This window comes from Epinephelus lanceolatus, chromosome 18, assembly GCF_041903045.1.
Source record: "Epinephelus lanceolatus isolate andai-2023 chromosome 18, ASM4190304v1, whole genome shotgun sequence".
Lineage (NCBI taxonomy): Eukaryota > Metazoa > Chordata > Actinopteri > Perciformes > Serranidae > Epinephelus > Epinephelus lanceolatus.
Genome location: NC_135751.1, coordinates 9,770,741 through 9,790,023, shown reverse-complemented (window position 1 = coordinate 9,790,023; position 19,283 = coordinate 9,770,741). Strand labels below are relative to the sequence as shown.

Sequence of the window (19,283 nt, the reverse complement as noted above, 5' to 3'; positions counted from 1 at the left end):
CATAATGAAAACCAAAACTTTACTGTCACTGTTGACGTCGGGCGTGTCTCCCGATGACGCGATTTACGTCATATCAAAACCATAACATCTGTTGGCAAGACAACTTGTAGCTAGGTAGTTAGCCACCTAGCTACATCACTAGCAGCAGCTAATTTTGTATCTATTTTTCCATTACCTTAAGTCAGGGTGGTGAAACAGCAGCTGCACAGGTATGTGAGTTTCATGTTGATTATATATGTGTGTGCCATATTAGCTCTGCTCGGTGATATAATGTTAAATACAGACGTTTGTTAGCTTCACAATAGCAGCTACCTGGACATCAGAGAGGCAGCTAACGTCAGCTAACTTAGCAGCAATTCCCATAAGATAGCAGCCCAATTCTAAATACATATTAAATATTTCAGTGTGTTTGATTTGTCTCTTATGTCAGTAGAGACACCTACAATAAGAAGCAATAACATGCTAACACAAAAACAGGTAACGTTAGTGGAAAGACCTGAACCAGGATACGCAGTAACGTCAGTGCGATTACTGCCAGAGTCATCGATCTGTTCTGGGGCATTTAGTGTTTAATGACTCAGCCAGCAACATGTATGCGAAGCTGCCGGGCGACATCATTCACCCGCTGCGAGGGGATAATAATATCAAATACGGGGCAACTTAACGGCTCCAAATCGGCCCTGAGGAGGCAGCACTGCAGGTGTCCTAGGTCGGCCCAGTGTCCGCATACCGTTATGAATGCAACCCACCTCTTGCCTCACCTGGCTCTGAATCATCTGAAGAATTTAATTTGAAGTACAAACTAGAAACGAGAGAGCCTTTATTGTTATTGCATAGGAATACTGCGAAATTAGTTGTGACACTCAAGTGATGCATCCCAGCAAAGAACATAAAATCACAAGACACAGGACATTCAGTGAGGATAAAAATGCAATAAATAAATAAACACATACTTGGGCTGCTGTCTAATCATATCTTTTCACTTTATCTCAAAAAATAAACATTTTTTCCACGAGCAATATATGCAGATCATTCAAGTTAGTACAGATATTGCAAATAATCTGGATCACATTCAGGCAAGCAGGCAGATACCTTTAACACAAAATTTATTTTGTCTTTTTATTTGTGTAAATAAAGTATGGTACCAAAAACATGACTGTCGTCAATGGAGTAAAGGTGATTTAAGTAAAATTGCTAGGTCAATACAGCACATGTACAGTTACAAATATAATTTATTTATAGATTTATTGATGCCACTGGTGGCCAGATGCAATGTTGAAACAGTGTATGTGAGTCTGTCAGATTGTAACCAGTGGTAACACGTTGGTAGATAACAGTGTTAGTGTATTTTCCTTACCTTTTGCCTTTAAGTTTTATAGTAACAAAATGTTGCAGTTTATTATAAACTAAAAGAAGCTATCAGTACCTCCATATCAGGTGAAATATTTGGATATTTATGTTCTGTCCATCAGCTTTTGAAATATGTTTCACAATGTGGCATCAGTTCTCCTACAAACAATCACTTCTTTTTTGTCAGAATTTTTTCAGAGACTCTGGAAACTGCAGTTATTAACACTTTCTTAACAATCCAGACATCTCACTTATTGAAGATTTTCTTGGCCCTAAATAACTGATTTGATGTTTTCAAGCAGGATTTCAACCATATTACAGCACTAACTGCTTTCTGTAAGCTCTTAAGTGATCTCTGTTTTCGATCTTCTTGTCTCAGTTTCTTGCCTGGCCTGTCAAATCTGAGCGCCAGTCAGGATAGGGAAGCAAAGTGGAGAGGCAGCTGCCACTGGTGCAGCAAGCCTGGAGGACAAAATGTCAGAAAGCCCAGAGAAAAGTGTCTCGGTGTCGGCTCAGGAGCTGAAGGAACAGGGCAACCGCCTGTTTCTGAACCGCAAGTACCTGGAGGCAGCTGCCTGCTACAGCAAAGCTATAGTAAGTGTTGGGAAACATTCATGAGTCTATTAGTATTTTAATGTTGGTCTCCAACTGTGTATTTATCTTTGTGTTTAAAAAGCCAGAATTCATTCATACAACGTCCGAGTGATTCTTCCAAAGATCTGTTAAAATGATCACTATTTTTACTTTAGAGAGAAGGGACTGACCAAGAAGGTGCCAATTAAATGAAAATGATCTGAATGGTTTATTACATTTTCATTCTTTTCATTTGTGAGAAAAAAAATTGGAAGACACAAGTCGCCACTGAAGTCATCTAAAATGTTTTTTTCTTTGCTAAAGGTAGACAGAGAATGTACGTTAAAGCAGTTGTTCCCAATGTTTTCTTGTTCGTTGTTACTTAAAGCAATGTTTACTTACCTGCTCAACGAAAGAGGGATATATTTTTTTATTTACTTTACTTTTAGAGGTCTAATGATATAAAAATGTATCCAGTAATTCATTATATCAAAGGGAAAAGATTAGAAACAGTTTGAATTTTCTTGTAGAGATCTTGACTTCGGTTGGAGGTTTTAATTCTTGGGTTTATCACCATAAATGAAATGCTAATGTGCAGAACTCCATTCTTGATTTTAAGCACATGAATTGCTCCCACCGTTGATCATGCTGCAGGTATTAAAATAAACTCCAAGGACAGCATCCAACACGCAAACGATGATATAAAATTCAGTGTTTTCTGCTATCAGTTATATTTATTCCAACAGTTTTTATTGCCACAAAAGGATAGCTTTGGTATCACATCATGAGTCGGTATTTGGCAAATTTGAGTTATTTGGATTCAGTATCTGGAGAGAAAAAGTAAGATCAGTGTTTCTTCTTTCCTCTTCTTTCAGACCCACAGTCCGTCTGTCCCAGCATACTATACCAACCGAGCACTGTGCTACGTGAAGCTGCAGCAGTACGACAAAGCTCTGGCAGACTGCAAACACGCTCTGGAGCTCGACAGCCAGTCAGTCAAAGCTCACTTCTTCATGGGCCAGTGTCACCTGGAGATGGAGAACTATGACGAAGCCATCGGCAACCTGCAGAAAGGTATGAGAGATATTTGACAGTGGTGGAGGGTAACTAAGTACATTTACTCAAAGACTGTACTTTGAGTTACTTATACTTAAGTATTTCTCTTTCACGGTACTTCATACTTCTACTCCGACACATCTAACAGGGAAATATTGTACTTTTTACTCCACTACATTTGTCTGACAGCTTTAGTTACTTTACAGATTGCAGTTTTTCATCCCCTACCCATCCAGTAAGATATAAAGAATATTTCTTTCACTGCTGCTGAATTAGGACCTCATTTTAAACAGATTTCAGGTGTTCAGTATTTTGTACATTTGGTCTAATATTCCACAGTTCAAAATCCTGTGCACAGACAATGAAAGAAGTGTGATAAATTCATCTTTATGTTTGTTTTCCAGCTTATAACCTGGCAAAGGAACAGCGTCTGAACTTTGGTGATGACATTCCCAGCGCTCTGCGGATCGCTAAGAAGAAACGTTGGAACAACATGGAGGAGAAGAGGATCAACCAGGAGAGTGAGCTGCACGCCTACCTCACCAAGCTCATCCTTGCTGAGAAAAAAAGGCAGGTCAAGTCCATCGATGAAGAACACGTCACTCTGAAATAGATTCTGTGGTTTTAAATCTTATTGTTGCTCCTAAAGTGAAGTCTGCGTGGTTTAATCTGCAGAGAACTGGAGGGCTGCCGACAGAAACAAGAGGACAAATCAGACGACAGCAGAATTCAACACAATCCAAACGAGATCCACACAAAACATGTAGGCTTTTCATCAAGATGATCTTTGCCCATACAACATAGAGGTTTGTTTACTTTGAAACGGAGCGGTGGGTCTGCAGAACAAGTTCACAGTCAAGCACGAGGCCCACCATTTCTAAAAAAAAAAGTTTTGTTTTCTAATTCATATGTGCTGTTTTTGAACAAAACTGCAGGCTGAATAATAATCCTGGAATTAGTTTTAAAGTTGACAACATGGATTTGATATTGAAGTTATTCTGACTGAAGTATATATTTATTCTTCCAGTTATACAGTACAGGCCAAAAGTTTGGACACACCTTCTCATTCAATGTGTTTTCTTTATTTTCATGACTATTTACATTGTAGATTCTCACTGAAGGCATCAAAACTATGAATGAACACATGTGGAGTTATGTACTTAACAAAAAAAGGTGAAATAACTGAAAACATGTTTTATATTCTAGTTTCTTCAAAATAGCCACCCTTTGCTCTGATTACTGCTTTGCACACTCTTGGCATTCTCTCCATGAGCTTCAAGAGGTAGTCACCTGAAATGGTTTTCCAACAGTCTTGAAGAAGTTCCCAGAGGTGTTTAGCACTTGTTGGCCTCTTTGCCTTCACTCTGCGGTCCAGCTCACCCCAAACCATCTGGATTGGGTTCAGGTCCGGTGACTGTGGAGGCCAGGTCATCTGCCGCAGCACTCCATCACTCTCCTTCTTGGTCAAATAGCCCTTACACAGCCTGGAGGTGTGTTTGGGGTCATTGTCCTGTTGAAAAATAAATGATCGTCCAACTAAACGCAAACCGGATGGGATGGCATGTCGCTGCAGGATGCTGTGGTAGCCATGCTGGTTCAGTGTGCCTTCAATTTTGAATAAATCCCCAACAGTGTCACCAGCAAAACACCCCCACACCATCACACCTCCTCCTCCATGCTTCACAGTGGGAACCAGGCATGTGGAATCCATCCGTTCACCTTTTCTGAGTCTCACAAAGACACGGCGGTTGGAACCAAAGATCTCAAATTTGGACTCATCAGACCAAAGCACAGATTTCCACTGGTCTAATGTCCATTCCTTGTGTTTCTTGGCCCAAACAAATCTCTTCTGCTTGTTGCCTCTCCTTAGCAGTGGTTTCCTAGCAGCTATTTGACCATGAAGGCCTGATTTGCGCAGTCTCCTCTTAACAGTTGTTCTAGAGATGGGTCTGCTGCTAGAACTCTGTGTGGCATTCATCTGGTCTCTGATCTGAGCTGCTGTTAACTTGCCATTTCTGAGGCTGGTGACTCGGATGAACTTATCCTCAGAAGCAGAGGTGACTCTTGGTCTTCCTTTCCTGGGTCGGTCCTCATGTGTGCCAGTTTCCTTGTAGCGCTTGATGGTTTTTGCGACTCCACTTGGGGACACATTTAAAGTTTTTGCAATTTTCCGGACTGACTGACCTTCATTTCTTAAAGTAATGATGGCCACTCGTTTTTCTTTAGTTAGCTGATTGGTTCTTGCCATAATATGAATTTTAACAGTTGTCCAATAGGGCTGTCGGCTGTGTATTAACCTGACTTCTGCACAACACAACTGATGGTCCCAACCCCATTGATAAAGCAAGAAATTCCACTAATTAACCCTGATAAGGCACACCTGTGAAGTGGAAACCATTTCAGGTGACTACCTCTTGAAGCTCATGGAGAGAATGCCAAGAGTGTGCAAAGCAGTAATCAGAGCAAAGAGTGGCTATTTTGAAGAAACTAGAATATAAAACATGTTTTCAGTTATTTCACCTTTTTTTGTTAAGTACATAACTCCACATGTGTTCATTCATAGTTTTGATGCCTTCAGTGAGAATCTACAATGTAAATAGTCATGAAAATAAAGAAAACGCATTGAATGAGAAGGTGTGTCCAAACTTTTGGCCTGTACTGTATAAGTTTATATAAGTTATTAACCTGTTAATATTTAATTAACCTAAAAACTTGTATTTTTCTACAGGACAAGTATCTTTCAGACATGGAGGAGCTGTTCTGTCAAGTAGACGAGAAGAGGAAGGTCAGTGTTGAAGAAACTTGACTCTGCAGTCAATATGTTGCTCACTTATTTGCAAACAGCACTTGAAGGTGACACAGAGAATCCATCTATTACAGAAATGCACCAAAAAATCTTAATGTGTCTGCTGTGTGTTTGACAGAAGCGAGAGATCCCGGACTTCCTGTGTGGAAAGATCAGTTTTGAGTTGATGAGAGAGCCTTGCATCACTCCCAGTGGAGTCACTTACGACAGGAAAGACATTGAAGAGCACCTGCAGGTAGAATACTAAAGTAAAAGTACTAATACCAAACTGAAATAATACTCCTGCATTAAAAATAATACTTAAGAAAAAGTATGTAAATATAATTTAGTATTTAAAAGTATTTAAAGAAAAAAAAGTACCCTGTGACAATTCAATTTAATAAATCGTTATTGTCTCTGGAGGGCAATTCTGGTGCAGCATTAAAAACAAAAAAACATGGGAGAAACAAATACATACCGTTGTTGTTCTCTTGCAGCGAGTCGGCCACTTTGACCCAGTGACACGCTCTCCACTCACCCAAGATCAGCTCATCCCAAACCTGGCCATGAAGGAAGTCATCGATGCTTTTATTTTGGAGAATGGATGGGTGGAGGACTACTAACCAACAAGAGCAGAGAAAGGGAAGTGATTCTGAGCATTTCAGAGGGGCTGTTGCTCTTTCCGTGGTTTAATTTAAATTTAGAGTTTAATAAAAGTTGAAACACATGATATGCTCCCTTAAACTTAAATGCCTTGTTACAGTTTGATGATCTGTGTCATGTAGAAATCAGACTCCAAAGCAAACAAACAAAATTCATTTCTTTAGAAAACCCTGGGTGATAAAGTGATTTACAGAAGGAAGAAAGAGAAAAGAAGAAGAGAGAATATAGAAAACCAAGAGAAGTGAATGTAAAACCCACAAAATCAAACTTACAAAACAAAGAAAAAGCCAAAGAAAAGTCTTAAGATGCATCACTAGAGGTCACTGATTGTTAAACCTGGAAGAAGTACTCAGAAGTGGCAAAACTCTGTTAGAAGTAAATTGTGCAAAAAACTTCAAAAGTAGAAGTACTAATTGTGCAGAGTGCTATATTATTATATTTATATTATTATTATTATTATTATTATTATTATTATTGTTAAGGCATTGATATGCAGCTAATTTTAACTATATTATACTGTGTTTGGTGTTTTAGTTAATAACAATGCATTCTTTTTGTGAGTTGTCTTTGTGTTTTGTATTTAAAATCCTAATTTTAAGAGTACAGTAAGATCAAATGAAAATACTTAAGTATAATACAAGTACTTGCAAAACTGTACTTGAGAATAGTACTTGAGTAAATGCACGTAGTTACTCTCCACCAAGGCTTTAGTGAGTTATTATCACTGCTAGACATAGATTTGAACAAAGATGCACTTTAAGTTAAATTCTCAAAGTTTAAGGGTACAAATTTGATTTGTATTGAAAGTACTCTGGATTCTGAAAAATGCAACAGCCAAAACTTACCAAGCTCAGTTTATTAAGTTTAAAGTTATCAGACATACAGTAATCTCCATGTGAATATGTAAATATTTTTTAATTTAATAGATTGTCTGTTGGACACAATATGTATCCTTCTTTACTGAAAAGTCCATTCTCTGCCACACTCTTGTTTCATACTGGACTATGATTGGCTCAAGACTAGAAGTGATGTCATAAATTCCTGCAGGTAAGCCCAGGTGTTGAACTGAGATTGAAGATGAGCCCAGAGAAGCTTTCCTCCTTCAGCTGATAGATGTGGAAACAAAGTGTACAGACATCATAGAAAAACAAATACTTTAAGAAATTAGATTAATAAGTAATAAATAAGAAACCTGTCAAACCAGTTCATCAACAGTTCATATCAATTAAATTCATGATTTCCATTTACAAGCAGTGAAATTTAAACCTGATCTAAAAACGCAGAGATTAATAAAGGTCAGATTTCAGTTTTTTTATTGTCTGAGGAACAACATAAAACTAAACCATGATTGTTCAACAGCCCCTCTTTGTTACTGTTTACTGGGACCAGTAAAACCAACCAGTAGGACCAGATAGAGCTCGACAGCACTTCTGCTGTCATGTTTGTGTGAGCATTTTTCAATCAGATGAGATGTTTAAGGACCATCTGTCCAGCTCTGAGTCTTGAGGATTTGTCATTTCATTTTGATACCGCTGTTTCCCTCTACTCAACAATTACTGATCTGTGTCATTGAAAATAACTCAGTATTGATTATCAGTTAATATAGTAATCCATGCTGCGGTTTAGAGAGTGATCAAACTGCTGACTTTAATCAGATTACTCACTAAAGGTAATCAGATTGTATATGAAAACTGCACTGCTGGTGCTGATCATCATTTAGAGTAAATGTGGAAGTGTTGTGTTTGCTGGCAAACTAAAAGAGGGGAATTTGTAGCGTTGCAGCTTAAAGAGAGTTTTTGGGTTGTAGAGAGAAACTCATCAGTTGGTGGAGGGACCAGTTTTTGTTGTAAATAATCACTTAATTAAGATATTACTGAGTTTTCAGATTAATTTCTCTTTTTTATGAGTGCACTCCGGTGCAACTTTTTCGTGCAACTATTTTTGTTGCTTGTTTTTGCTTGTTTTTTTTCCCTTTGTTGATTGTTGTCTTTTTTAACTGTTGGTATTGCTGTGTATTAAAGCCAAGTGTGCACATATATCAGTTATTTTACAATACTATGAGACAAGCTGCGCTCTCATACTCAAACCTGATTTCAACAGCCTGACGTGATTGGTTCAGTGTGTTTCAATTTGTTTTAGACAGTATTGTATATGTTTCTCTCTGTTTAAATGTGACAATTGCAATCCAGCTTTGACTCAATCAAGTTAAAGTCTGATTTTCTGTTTCTAAAATACTGTAATGTCAACTGAAGGAATCAGATTTACTTCTTATGTTTCGTTTTCCTCTCAGAAAATCTTTGATCAACCTGCTGCAGACAGATGTTTGAAAGTGTTGTGATAAAATAAATGTTTCATGTTTTCTACATCTGAGTTTCAGTTTCATCTCCTTCAGTGATTGAAGGCACTTGTAAGTGTTCATGTCCACTACTGTGTTCCAGACTGAAATATGTCAACAATTATTGGATGACAATTTGACTTTTCATCTAGCACCGTCAACAGGTCAACATTTTAATGTGTCCACTGCTTTTCATGACCAAATATCTGGAGAACTAACGACATTCACATCAGCCACAGCTGGACTGTTAGAAACAAGACACATGATCTTATATCTGCTGATAGAATCATAGAAATGATCTGCAAATATTTTAAAAGCAACCATCTTTATTACACAAAAGACACTGACTGGATCAGATGTTATGTGCTTTATTAACTGAAGAAAATTCAACTGACTGAGAAAAATGATATGATGATAGATTTACATGTATTTCTATCAAAAGTTGATCCTGACAGAAATGTAACTTATCATTGTGTGTGACAACCTGCAGAACGTTGTCTCTCTTAAGCTCCTTTGGTCATTGAAAACACATTTTTATTGTGTTATTAGAAAACATGGCTGAATTTAAAGAGGGAAAAAAAAGATTCAGCTGGAATGTAACTGTGGTGCTTTAGACTAAAATAAGATCCCAGAAATCACAGTTCATCACTCTCATCATCACCAAGAACATCATATATCATATGTAATATTTTAAACATTTGTTTTGTTGGATCCACTTGTGAGTGTTTCTCCTCTTGTCAATCTACACTGGAAGACAAACTGATAAAACAGATGTAATGAGTTCCTTCAAATAAAAATACTGGAGATGAAGCTCAGCCGAGGAAGGTGGAGATGAACACGCTGGTGTCCAGGTTGAGCGTTGCGTGCCACCAGCGGTCGGGGAAATAGAGCACCTGACAAACAACAATAAAATCTTCTGTGAACCCTGTTAGACGGGCGATGTGAGTTTTAACATTGTGCTTTAATGGCTTTTATGTTAATCATGTTCATGCGTTATCCAGGAGTCAAATTAATGCTGTGAGCAGGAAAACTGACCAATTTAATCACGAAAGGAAATTAATATGATTTAAATGTTTTAGTTTAGAATTCATTGTTAGAAAGCATCTTTTAACAGAGAGCATTGTGGTAACTGGACTAAATTATACAGCAATTTTCTGGTATTAGCGACTACTTAAAGTGCTTTACAACACAAACACGATAGGGTTCAGCATTCTGCCAAAAGACTGGAGAAACAGGAAAAACAGCTCCATGGCACTCCACAGGGAATGTTGAGATGCTCTGATGGACTGTTGAAATAAATTTTCTCAGTGTACAAAAATGATTAATAACCGAAAACTGTTTTAAGCTAGAATCACTACCTCGCAGCTGTGTGCCTCCTCGAACCTGTCAAGTTGCAGTTACAGTTTACATCCATGTCTGTGAAAACATGGATGCCTCACACACATCTTCCACCAGCAGCACGGAGGATCTATACAATCAGCACAGTTTGAGGGTGGGCAGTGGGCACCCAAGAGTAGTGTCACCAATTTAGTATCTGACCAAATGTCTCCCCTTCTGTTCCTGAGTTATGATGTTAAGTAATGGCTAAATAAGTGTATTTGCAGAACATTATGATATCACAGTGAAGTTGACCTTTGACCTTTTGGATATAAAATGTCATCACTTCATTTTATCCAACTACATTTGTGTGAAATTGTGTCATAGTGTATGAATTCTTAGTCTCTATATACAGACTCTACATTCAGTGAATGTAGAGTCTGTAGGCAAACCCCGGAGATCTTGCCTCAGGAAGAAGAGCCCTGGTTGCCGGTTGTAGGCTGTTTGTAGTACGCGTGATATGGACTAATCACGTTTGAGCTGGCTGCAGTTGTTGCCAGGTTAAATGGAAATTCGCCTCCTCTGCCCAAATCAAACCGGAATGCCAAAAAAATCAGGGGTCTGTCCCCAGAGGCTGTATCGCCGTCTGCCAGAAGTCAGACGCCGAATACAGCCAATGGGTTCCGAGAATGATGAATTCTTGGTCAAAAACATGTTTTGTGAGGTTACAGTGACCATTGACTGGCAAATTGTTGTCATTGTTGAGTCCAAGTGGACGTTTGTGCCAAATTTGAAGCAATTCCCTCAAGGTGGTCTTGAGATCTTACATTAATGAAAATAGGACAGACAACCCAAAAACATAATGCCTCAAGCCAGGGCTATTGCCGGTGCGGAGGCATATAAACTGCTCTCTGCTGCACTGCCTGTGTAAAACACAAACTGTTTACCTCTCCAGGTCTGATGGTGCACTCCAGCGGCGCCTCGTCCTCTGGCAGGTTGGGGTAGGTCTCCATCACCCAGGACAGGGTGGTGTGGTTCGGGTGGAAATGAGGTTCCTTGTCAGGCGGGTAGAGGAACCAACGCTGTGTGATCACAAATGATTCATTCCCTCAACTATAATGCTAATATGCTTCTCTGTGTTCATGCATCAACAGAATCTGAATCATGACAATACAGTTTAGGATGAAATAAATCAACACAACGTGCATGAGACTAAAGAAAAAGTTTTTTTCCCCACCTTTCTTCCATAGATGACTTCAGAGTAACCAGGTCCATGCCAGTGAAAGGGGACTCCTGTTCCAGGACCTGAAGACAACAAGTGGATCTGAGTTACAGCTGCAGGTTGTGCTTCTCATGTAATAAATGATTTTCATATTTGATACATTTTAATCACAGAAAACAAAGCTGTCATTGTATTAAAACTTTGAGAAAGTTTGTTTAATAAAACACTTCATTCAAAAATCCCACAAAAACGAAAAACAAAGATGCAGTAGATTAAAAAGATTTAAGAAGCACAGAGGTACAAGTATTAATGTTCTTAAAAGACCTCAGGAGTCTTTATTTTTAATCTTCTTTTTATTTTAAACATTACTGTCTGAATTCCACAGAGCATTTTACAGCTCAGCCATGATAAGACTACAAGAGAGAAACTGGCGACAAAGTGAAATCCTCCAGGACTCTGAGTCTGTAGAACAAACACTGACCTGCGATCCCGAAGCTGTACGCTCCGCTGGTGTGAGGCAGGACGTATGGTGGAGACTCATACAGCTCAAACAAACTCTGCCACTCTGTGAAGTTGTTGTCTCCAAAAAAATACAGCGTGTCTGTAGGAGAGAGAAATATGGGCTCTTTTCAGCAATAAAGCAACAGTGAATGTATCTGCTCACACATATTATCTGTGAATCAAAGCCTGATATATCTTCCTCCTCTATGCCACAGAGCTCAATTGTTGTCTAAAGACTTTTAATAACACACCAGTGAGTCACATTGTCGTACTGCGTGACATGTCCCTTCATTTACATGAAGACAAAACACTGTAGTTTAGTTTGACTCAATCCCACACACACCATCCTGCTGCTACAAATACTCACAAGAGTACCAAATGTGGATTAATCCACCACTGAAAATAGTCCCCAAAAAATGCGCTATTTCCTCCTGGTATTTTGATAAAAACTACAATGACCAGCTGTTTTAGGAAATTAGTCTTTTTTTAAAATGAAACTATATTTTTCTGTTTTTAAAGATACATGTCTTCAGTAGGAACTAATGGGCTTGAAGCAGAGAGCCACAAACAGGAAGTCGACAAAGTATTAAGAGACAGACTAGCAGGTTGTTGGTTTGGGTCTGCACATGAGATTTAGTGACAAGAGGAAAAATACACAATATATCGACTCACGACCTTCAGGAAAAGCTTAAAGATGAGCTTCATTACTGGTGAGTCACTGAGAATAATTAATACTAAATGCTTTTGAGTCTTGCCTCTGAACTTGTGCACATTCAAAACTTCAAAACATTTAAAAACAGTTAAATTTTCAAGTCAGGTCAGTTTCATATATGTATCGCAAAATCATGAATCACAAATGAGCCGTAAAGAACTTTGCAATCAAACAAAGCACATCTTCTGCTGTCAACCCTTTTGTCCAGGTGAGGCAAAAAACATTAACAGGAGAAAACAAAGTTGAAATGGCTTGGCCACCTCACATTCTCCACAGAGCGCCAGAAATATTGTAAATCAAGATGTTAACCTGACACCTCCTGAGGTGTAAAAGTGTGTTAACTCACCGCTGCCGAGAGTGTCTACAGACTGAGGCTTCAGTAAAATGTCCACATACTCCTGCAAAGGGACGTCCACTGGAACACAATCATCATAGTGAGTGTTTGGCGGTTCAAACAATATGTAACTAAATAAAACCAAAAAATGCAGGTTATGAATTTTACATGCAGAATCTCAGTGTTAGACATGCGTACCTTTCCTGTAAGAGTAAGTGTTAGCTGTACTGAGCCGAACTTTCCGGGCCCCATATTCTTGTAGTAAACTCGACTTGGAGCACGACAACCTAAATTTCTAAAACACAATCAGTATATAATTATATATATATATACATATATATATACATATATATACTAGAGGCAAATAAATATATCGATATATATATATATATATATACAGTACAGGCCAAAAGTTTGGACACACCTTCTCATTCAATGCGTTTTCTTTATTTTCATGACTATTTACAGTGTAGATTCTCACTGAAGGCATCAAAACTATGAATGAACACATGTGGAGTTATGTACTTAACAAAAAAAGGTGAAATAACTGAAAACATGTTTTATATTCTAGTTTCTTCAAAATAGCCACCCTTTGCTCTGATTACTGCTTTGCACACTCTTGGCATTCTCTCCATGAGCTTCAAGAGGTAGTCACCTGAAATGGTTTCCACTTCACAGGTGTGCCTTATCAGGGTTAATTAGTGGAATTTCTTGCTTTATCAATGGGGTTGGGACCATCAGTTGTGTTGTGCAGAAGTCAGGTTAATACACAGCCGACAGCCCTATTGGACAACTGTTAAAATTCATATTATGGCAAGAACCAATCAGCTAACTAAAGAAAAACGAGTGGCCATCATTACTTTAAGAAATGAAGGTCAGTCAGTCCGGAAAATTGCAAAAACTTTAAATGTGTCCCCAAGTGGAGTCGCAAAAACCATCAAGCGCTACAACCAAACTGGCACACATGAGGACCGACCCAGGAAAGGAAGACCAAGAGTCACCTCTGCTTCTGAGGATAAGTTCATCCGAGTCACCAGCCTCAGAAATGGCAAGTTAACAGCAGCTCAGATCAGAGACCAGATGAATGCCACACAGAGTTCTAGCAGCAGACCCATCTCTAGAACAACTGTTAAGAGGAGACTGCGCCAATCAGGCCTTCATGGTCAAATAGCTGCTAGGAAACCACTGCTAAGGAGAGGCAACAAGCAGAAGAGATTTGTTTGGGCCAAGAAACACAAGGAATGGACATTAGACCAGTGGAAATCTGTGCTTTGGTCTGATGAGTCCAAATTTGAGATCTTTGGTTCCAACCGCCGTGTCTTTGTGAGACGCAGAAAAGGTGAACGGATGGATTCCACATGCCTGGTTCCCACTGTGAAGCATGGAGGAGGAGGTGTGATGGTGTGGGGGTGTTTTGCTGGTGACACTGTTGGGGATTTATTCAAAATTGAAGGCACACTGAACCAGCATGGCTACCACAGCATCCTGCAGCGACATGCCATCCCATCCGGTTTGCGTTTAGTTGGACGATCATTTATTTTTCAACAGGACAATGACCCCAAACACACCTCCAGGCTGTGTAAGGGCTATTTGACCAAGAAGGAGAGTGATGGAGTGCTGCGGCAGATGACCTGGCCTCCACAGTCACTGGACCTGAACCCAATCGAGATGGTTTGGGGTGAGCTGGACCGCAGAGTGAAGGCAAAGGGGCCAACAAGTGCAAAACACCTCTGGGAACTCCTTCAAGACTGTTGGAAAACCATTTCAGGTGACTACCTCTTGAAGCTCATGGAGAGAATGCCAAGAGTGTGCAAAGCAGTAATCAGAGCAAAGGGTGGCTATTTTGAAGAAACTAGAATATAAAACATGTTTTCAGTTATTTCACCTTTTTTTGTTAAGTACATAACTCCGCATGTGTTCATTCATAGTTTTGATGCCTTCAGTGAGAATCTACAATGTAAATAGTCATGAAAATAAAGAAAACGCATTGAATGAGAAGGTGTGTCCAAACTTTTGGCCTGTACTGTATATATATATATATATATATATATATATATATATATATATATATATTTATTTGCCCCTAGTAGTTTACTCTATATTAAGAGTCTGAATGTGTTGGGACAGTTTATGTTGTTTTCAAAAGAAACAATGACGTAGAAGTTGTGACTCTCAGATTTAAATTGAGATAAGAAGTGGAAGAACTGTTGTTCTTGTAAACAAAACTTACAGCACAATAAAAACTGTCCCGACACTTACAGACTGTACTCTACAGTATACACATGCTGGTAGTAGTGGGAAGTAACTAAGTAATTTACTCAAATACTGCACTTAAGTGTAGTTTTATGCTACTTCAAACTACTATGTACTACTACTATCAAACATAGAAGCTAAGCAATGTACTGCTGTGGATGGGGGTCAGTGACAAGATGTATTTTAGTCAGCAAAAAATTCCAACCTAAAATCACTATCAGTTTAAGTGTACGCTATATTGAGAGTATTTTCACCGCTTTACCTTGCCATCAGACAGCCCGCTCCAACAGCCTCAGTTCCCCATCTATGCTGTCATCAAAGGTACCAGACTCCATTGACAAAACTATGATTTCAGCTTGCTGAGCGCAGAAGCTTCTGGGCTACCACTGCTTTGACCAGTTAGTTAATTTATGCTAATCTGTGACTTTGGTGAAACTGAACTAACCTTTTTAAATACCCAAGTCTGACAACAACACAAACAAAATAACTGATCGAGGCAGCGGTAGACCAGCAGCTCGTCTGTTCAGCAATGTTAAATCACTGTTTTTCTCAGTGGAGTCTGGCTTTGAAGAGAGTGACTGGAAAGTTGGAAATGACTGTCTTACATTTGGGTTAAGTGATGAAAATATTCTAAATCTAGTGTACAGTTAAACTGATATTCATTTTTTCAGGTGGGACTTTTTTCATGTAGGACTCCACCCTGCTTCTCGACATGAGAGCGTACTTACTGACATCTACTGCTTGTACAGTAATATACTGTCTATAGATAAGCAACCCTTACAACCCAACCAAAACTGAGCTATCCCTTTAAGATCTCACATGAAAACATGTGATAAGTTTGTAAAATATGATATTTTGCAATAGTATATAAAGTTGTAAAAAAAAAAAAAGTTTCACCTAAACCAACTGAAACAATAAAGTACTGTTTACATGTAAATGTATAAAAAAAATATGATCCAATATTATGATAATATAACCTATTCTGCATAACAACTACTTTAAGTTTGATACTTAAACTACATTTTGCTTGTAACACTTGAGTAAAAATCACCACACTATACAAATGATTTGAATACTTGTTCCACTGCTGCATGCTGGATGCATTTAAGGAAAAAATCCACCCTTTACTTTACATTGTGATTGTATATTTTTCTTATTTTCATAAAGATGTGGTTGCCAATCAAATAATTACAGTCAGAGGGTGGATTTTCACATAACAGTTATTTGAAACATTTACAATTAAAAATGCAACTGTGCAGGTTTAATGCAGTAACATGAATCACTCATGGTGTTTGCAGCCAACATAAATGACTAAGTGTTTCAATACATACCGTGTTATCAGTCAGACCTCTGAGGATCACCGGTCTGCTGTATGCATATCTGAGGAAACATCATAAACCCGTAGGTTAGAGTCAGAATACATGCGAGATGTCTTATGCAAATATATAAAAAAAAGTATCTTTAGATTGGTGATAGAACATAAGTTATCTGAATGTGTAAATGTGGTATTTGAAGGCTATCTTTCACTGTTTCAGGGCATTTTTGAAACCAAACATTTAATCAGCATATGTTTAGGGCGCTTCTGTGGCATTTCAAGGTGGGTGTTAGTGTATTTAGGCTGGTTGCCATGGTGACACTAGATAGTTTACACCCTACAATCCATAGCCTAATTACAAGACTATCTGAATAAACAAATCAAATATCTCAGAAAAATTGTAACTTGAGTGTACGGCAGCCTTTTAGACCTTGAATACACAAGTGTATTTTATGTCGTGACAGTATTCTTTGATATTTAATTAATTTATTTAGGAGACATGAGCTTATTTATTGTACATACCTTTCAATGAACTGTTGATGTGAGAGTGAAGAGCCGTCCAGCACATCGATGTTACAAGGACCTTCATCCTGTAATCTGGAATCTGAGTTAAATAACCTGAACACAGAGGCAGACATGAACATTAGAACAAAACATAAATCTCCCCGTGCAGAAAAATGCAGGTTGTGTTATGTTACATTTAACTGCTGTAGTTGTTTAAGTTTGTGCTCATTTTAACTCATTTATGTACTGCTGGGTATTTTAATCTACAGCAATGCATCATATTCTATAAGATCATCATGTGTTTGTACCGTAACTGTCCTGTGAAAACCATGTGTTTCTAAAAAGGCAACTTTTCACGGTGTCAGAAAAACAGCCCTGTTTTCAGCTTTGTGACAAAGCATTTTCCAGCTGATCCAAGAAGTTGTTTAAAGAGTTTATTTAGCTCAAGAAGTGGGAGAATTTTCTCAGCATATGAAGAAACACTTCATCATTCAGTTCATCACAGTCACAATCAACACATCTCGAGATACATGGTTTTCAGGAGGGGGAGGGAAGGGGATGAAAACCTGTAATCTAAAAAGTAACTGTCAGACAAATGTAGTTGAGTAAAAAGTACAATATTTACCTCTGGGATGAAGTGGAATAAGACGATAAAGTAGCATAAAATGAAAACACTTAAGCAAAAAAATTACAAGTACTTTGACTGTATACTTACACTGGAAATATTTACTTTTTCTGTATTAACCACCTACTCTTACACTACCTGTACTTCATATCTGAAACTGTACTTACATATCTGCAACCCACCTAGACTGATTCCTACTCCTGATCTGGGCATAAATTAGCCCCAGCCAATGGGCTTTAATGTGGACTTGCACCTTATTTGCACCTTATCTTGGATTTTTATATTTTCACTCTCCCCACGTTGTATTGCAACTGCTGCACAGCAATTTCCCTCTGGATAAATAAAGCTTATCTTATCCTTTGGTAAAGTAGCCTACAAATGAGTAAACATACTGAGTTACCTTCCACAATTGCATCTCTGTAAGCTCTCACCATCTTACTTTCAAACTGTGCATGGTGTTGACACTTATTTTCCCTTTTTAGCTCTTGTGACTTCTTGTTTCTCCTGGCGACCCCAAACCCCTTATGATGTGTTCAAATTTGCTCGTTTTCAAGGTAGACGCTAAAATGACAAAATTTCAAGTGGGTTTGGTGTGAAACTCGGTCAGAGTAGCAGGTATCGAGGCGAAGCTTGGAGAAATTTTGCAAGTGGTAAAATTCATGTCATTATGTAATAATAATAATTATAATCACAATAATAACTTCACACATGTGCCAGTTTAGTGTTGACCCGGTGTTATTGACTCACCAGCCGCCTCCGTCATCTGACGGCTCCGCTGCCTTCAGTCCGATGAAACATAACAGCACAAACTGTGTACATGTAGTTAACACAGCTATTTTATATTCCATTCAAAACTGTAGCCCGAAGACGTAATTTTAACAAACTTTAGGAGAAAATACGGTGAATATCTCGCATTATCCCTGAGAATAAACTGTACTCTTCCTTCCTTCACTTCCTGCCCGACAGCCAATCAGAAACCACCACATTAATCTGACCGTGTGCATAGTTCAAGTTTCCTGGGAACTATGAAGTGTTCTTTATAACTTATCCGACAGCTTGACGTAGTTTGCATTTTAAGGTTTTTACATTAAAAAGGGATGTGAAGATGTACAGCTGAAACGATTAATCAGTTAATCGCTGGACAGAGAACTATTTGGAAACTATTTGGATTATTTAAGTCATTTTTTACGTAAAAACGTTGTACTATTGTTTGCACTTTTATTCAAAGAAAGTATCTGAATACATCCTCCACCATTGGCAGTAGGCCTACTTAAAATACAAACAACATGACTGTCCTTTATATTGGATTACACAATATTACATTGCAGTATATTCTGTTTTATATGGTATTGTGTACTAGAATATGTTATAGTTTACATTTATATCTGATGCATTGTGGGTGTATACAACACATATACATTACATATTACATGTATCAAATATATTGTATTTGATATTATACCAATAAAACTATGACTGTATAGTTGTTTTACTGACTACATGCAAGTAGTGGAAGAAGTATTGGGATTTTTGACTTTTGAAACATAGCCCATATATTTAGGTCCTGCATTCAAAATCTTACTCATAGGCCTACTGTATGCATGCATATTAACAGCAAAATGCAGTATAAAAGTATGACTTATAAAATAGTAAAAGTATTATGCAAAATGGCTCTAATCAGAGTGTTACAATTATGATGTATATATGTTATTGAAGCAGTTTTACTGAACCAATAACA

General features: G+C 38.1%; 2 protein-coding genes across 2 annotated transcripts; one reads left to right on the top strand and one right to left on the bottom strand.

Annotated features, from left to right (window-relative positions):
* The first annotated feature begins 74 nt into the window (after positions 1 to 74).
* On the top strand, positions 75 to 6,619 carry LOC117268735 (E3 ubiquitin-protein ligase CHIP-like). The gene is made up of 8 exons (XM_033645379.2): positions 75 to 209; positions 1,730 to 1,944; positions 2,799 to 2,997; positions 3,384 to 3,549; positions 3,655 to 3,742; positions 5,708 to 5,764; positions 5,904 to 6,020; positions 6,262 to 6,619. Exons 2-8 carry the CDS (start codon positions 1,825 to 1,827, stop codon positions 6,385 to 6,387), a joined length of 873 nt encoding a protein of 290 aa, XP_033501270.1. The 5' UTR covers positions 75 to 209; positions 1,730 to 1,824; the 3' UTR covers positions 6,388 to 6,619.
* Positions 6,620 to 9,114: 2,495 nt separating this feature from the next.
* Positions 9,115 to 18,527, bottom strand: jmjd8 (jumonji domain containing 8). The gene is made up of 9 exons (XM_033645380.2): positions 18,293 to 18,527; positions 16,939 to 17,034; positions 16,433 to 16,481; positions 13,047 to 13,143; positions 12,861 to 12,929; positions 11,783 to 11,902; positions 11,317 to 11,384; positions 11,027 to 11,161; positions 9,115 to 9,655 (listed from the first exon to the last, which is right to left on the bottom strand). The coding sequence occupies exons 1-9, from the start codon at positions 18,391 to 18,393 to the stop codon at positions 9,575 to 9,577; spliced, it is 816 nt and encodes a 271-aa protein (XP_033501271.2). The 5' UTR covers positions 18,394 to 18,527; the 3' UTR covers positions 9,115 to 9,574.
* Between the last annotated feature and the right edge of the window lie 756 nt (positions 18,528 to 19,283).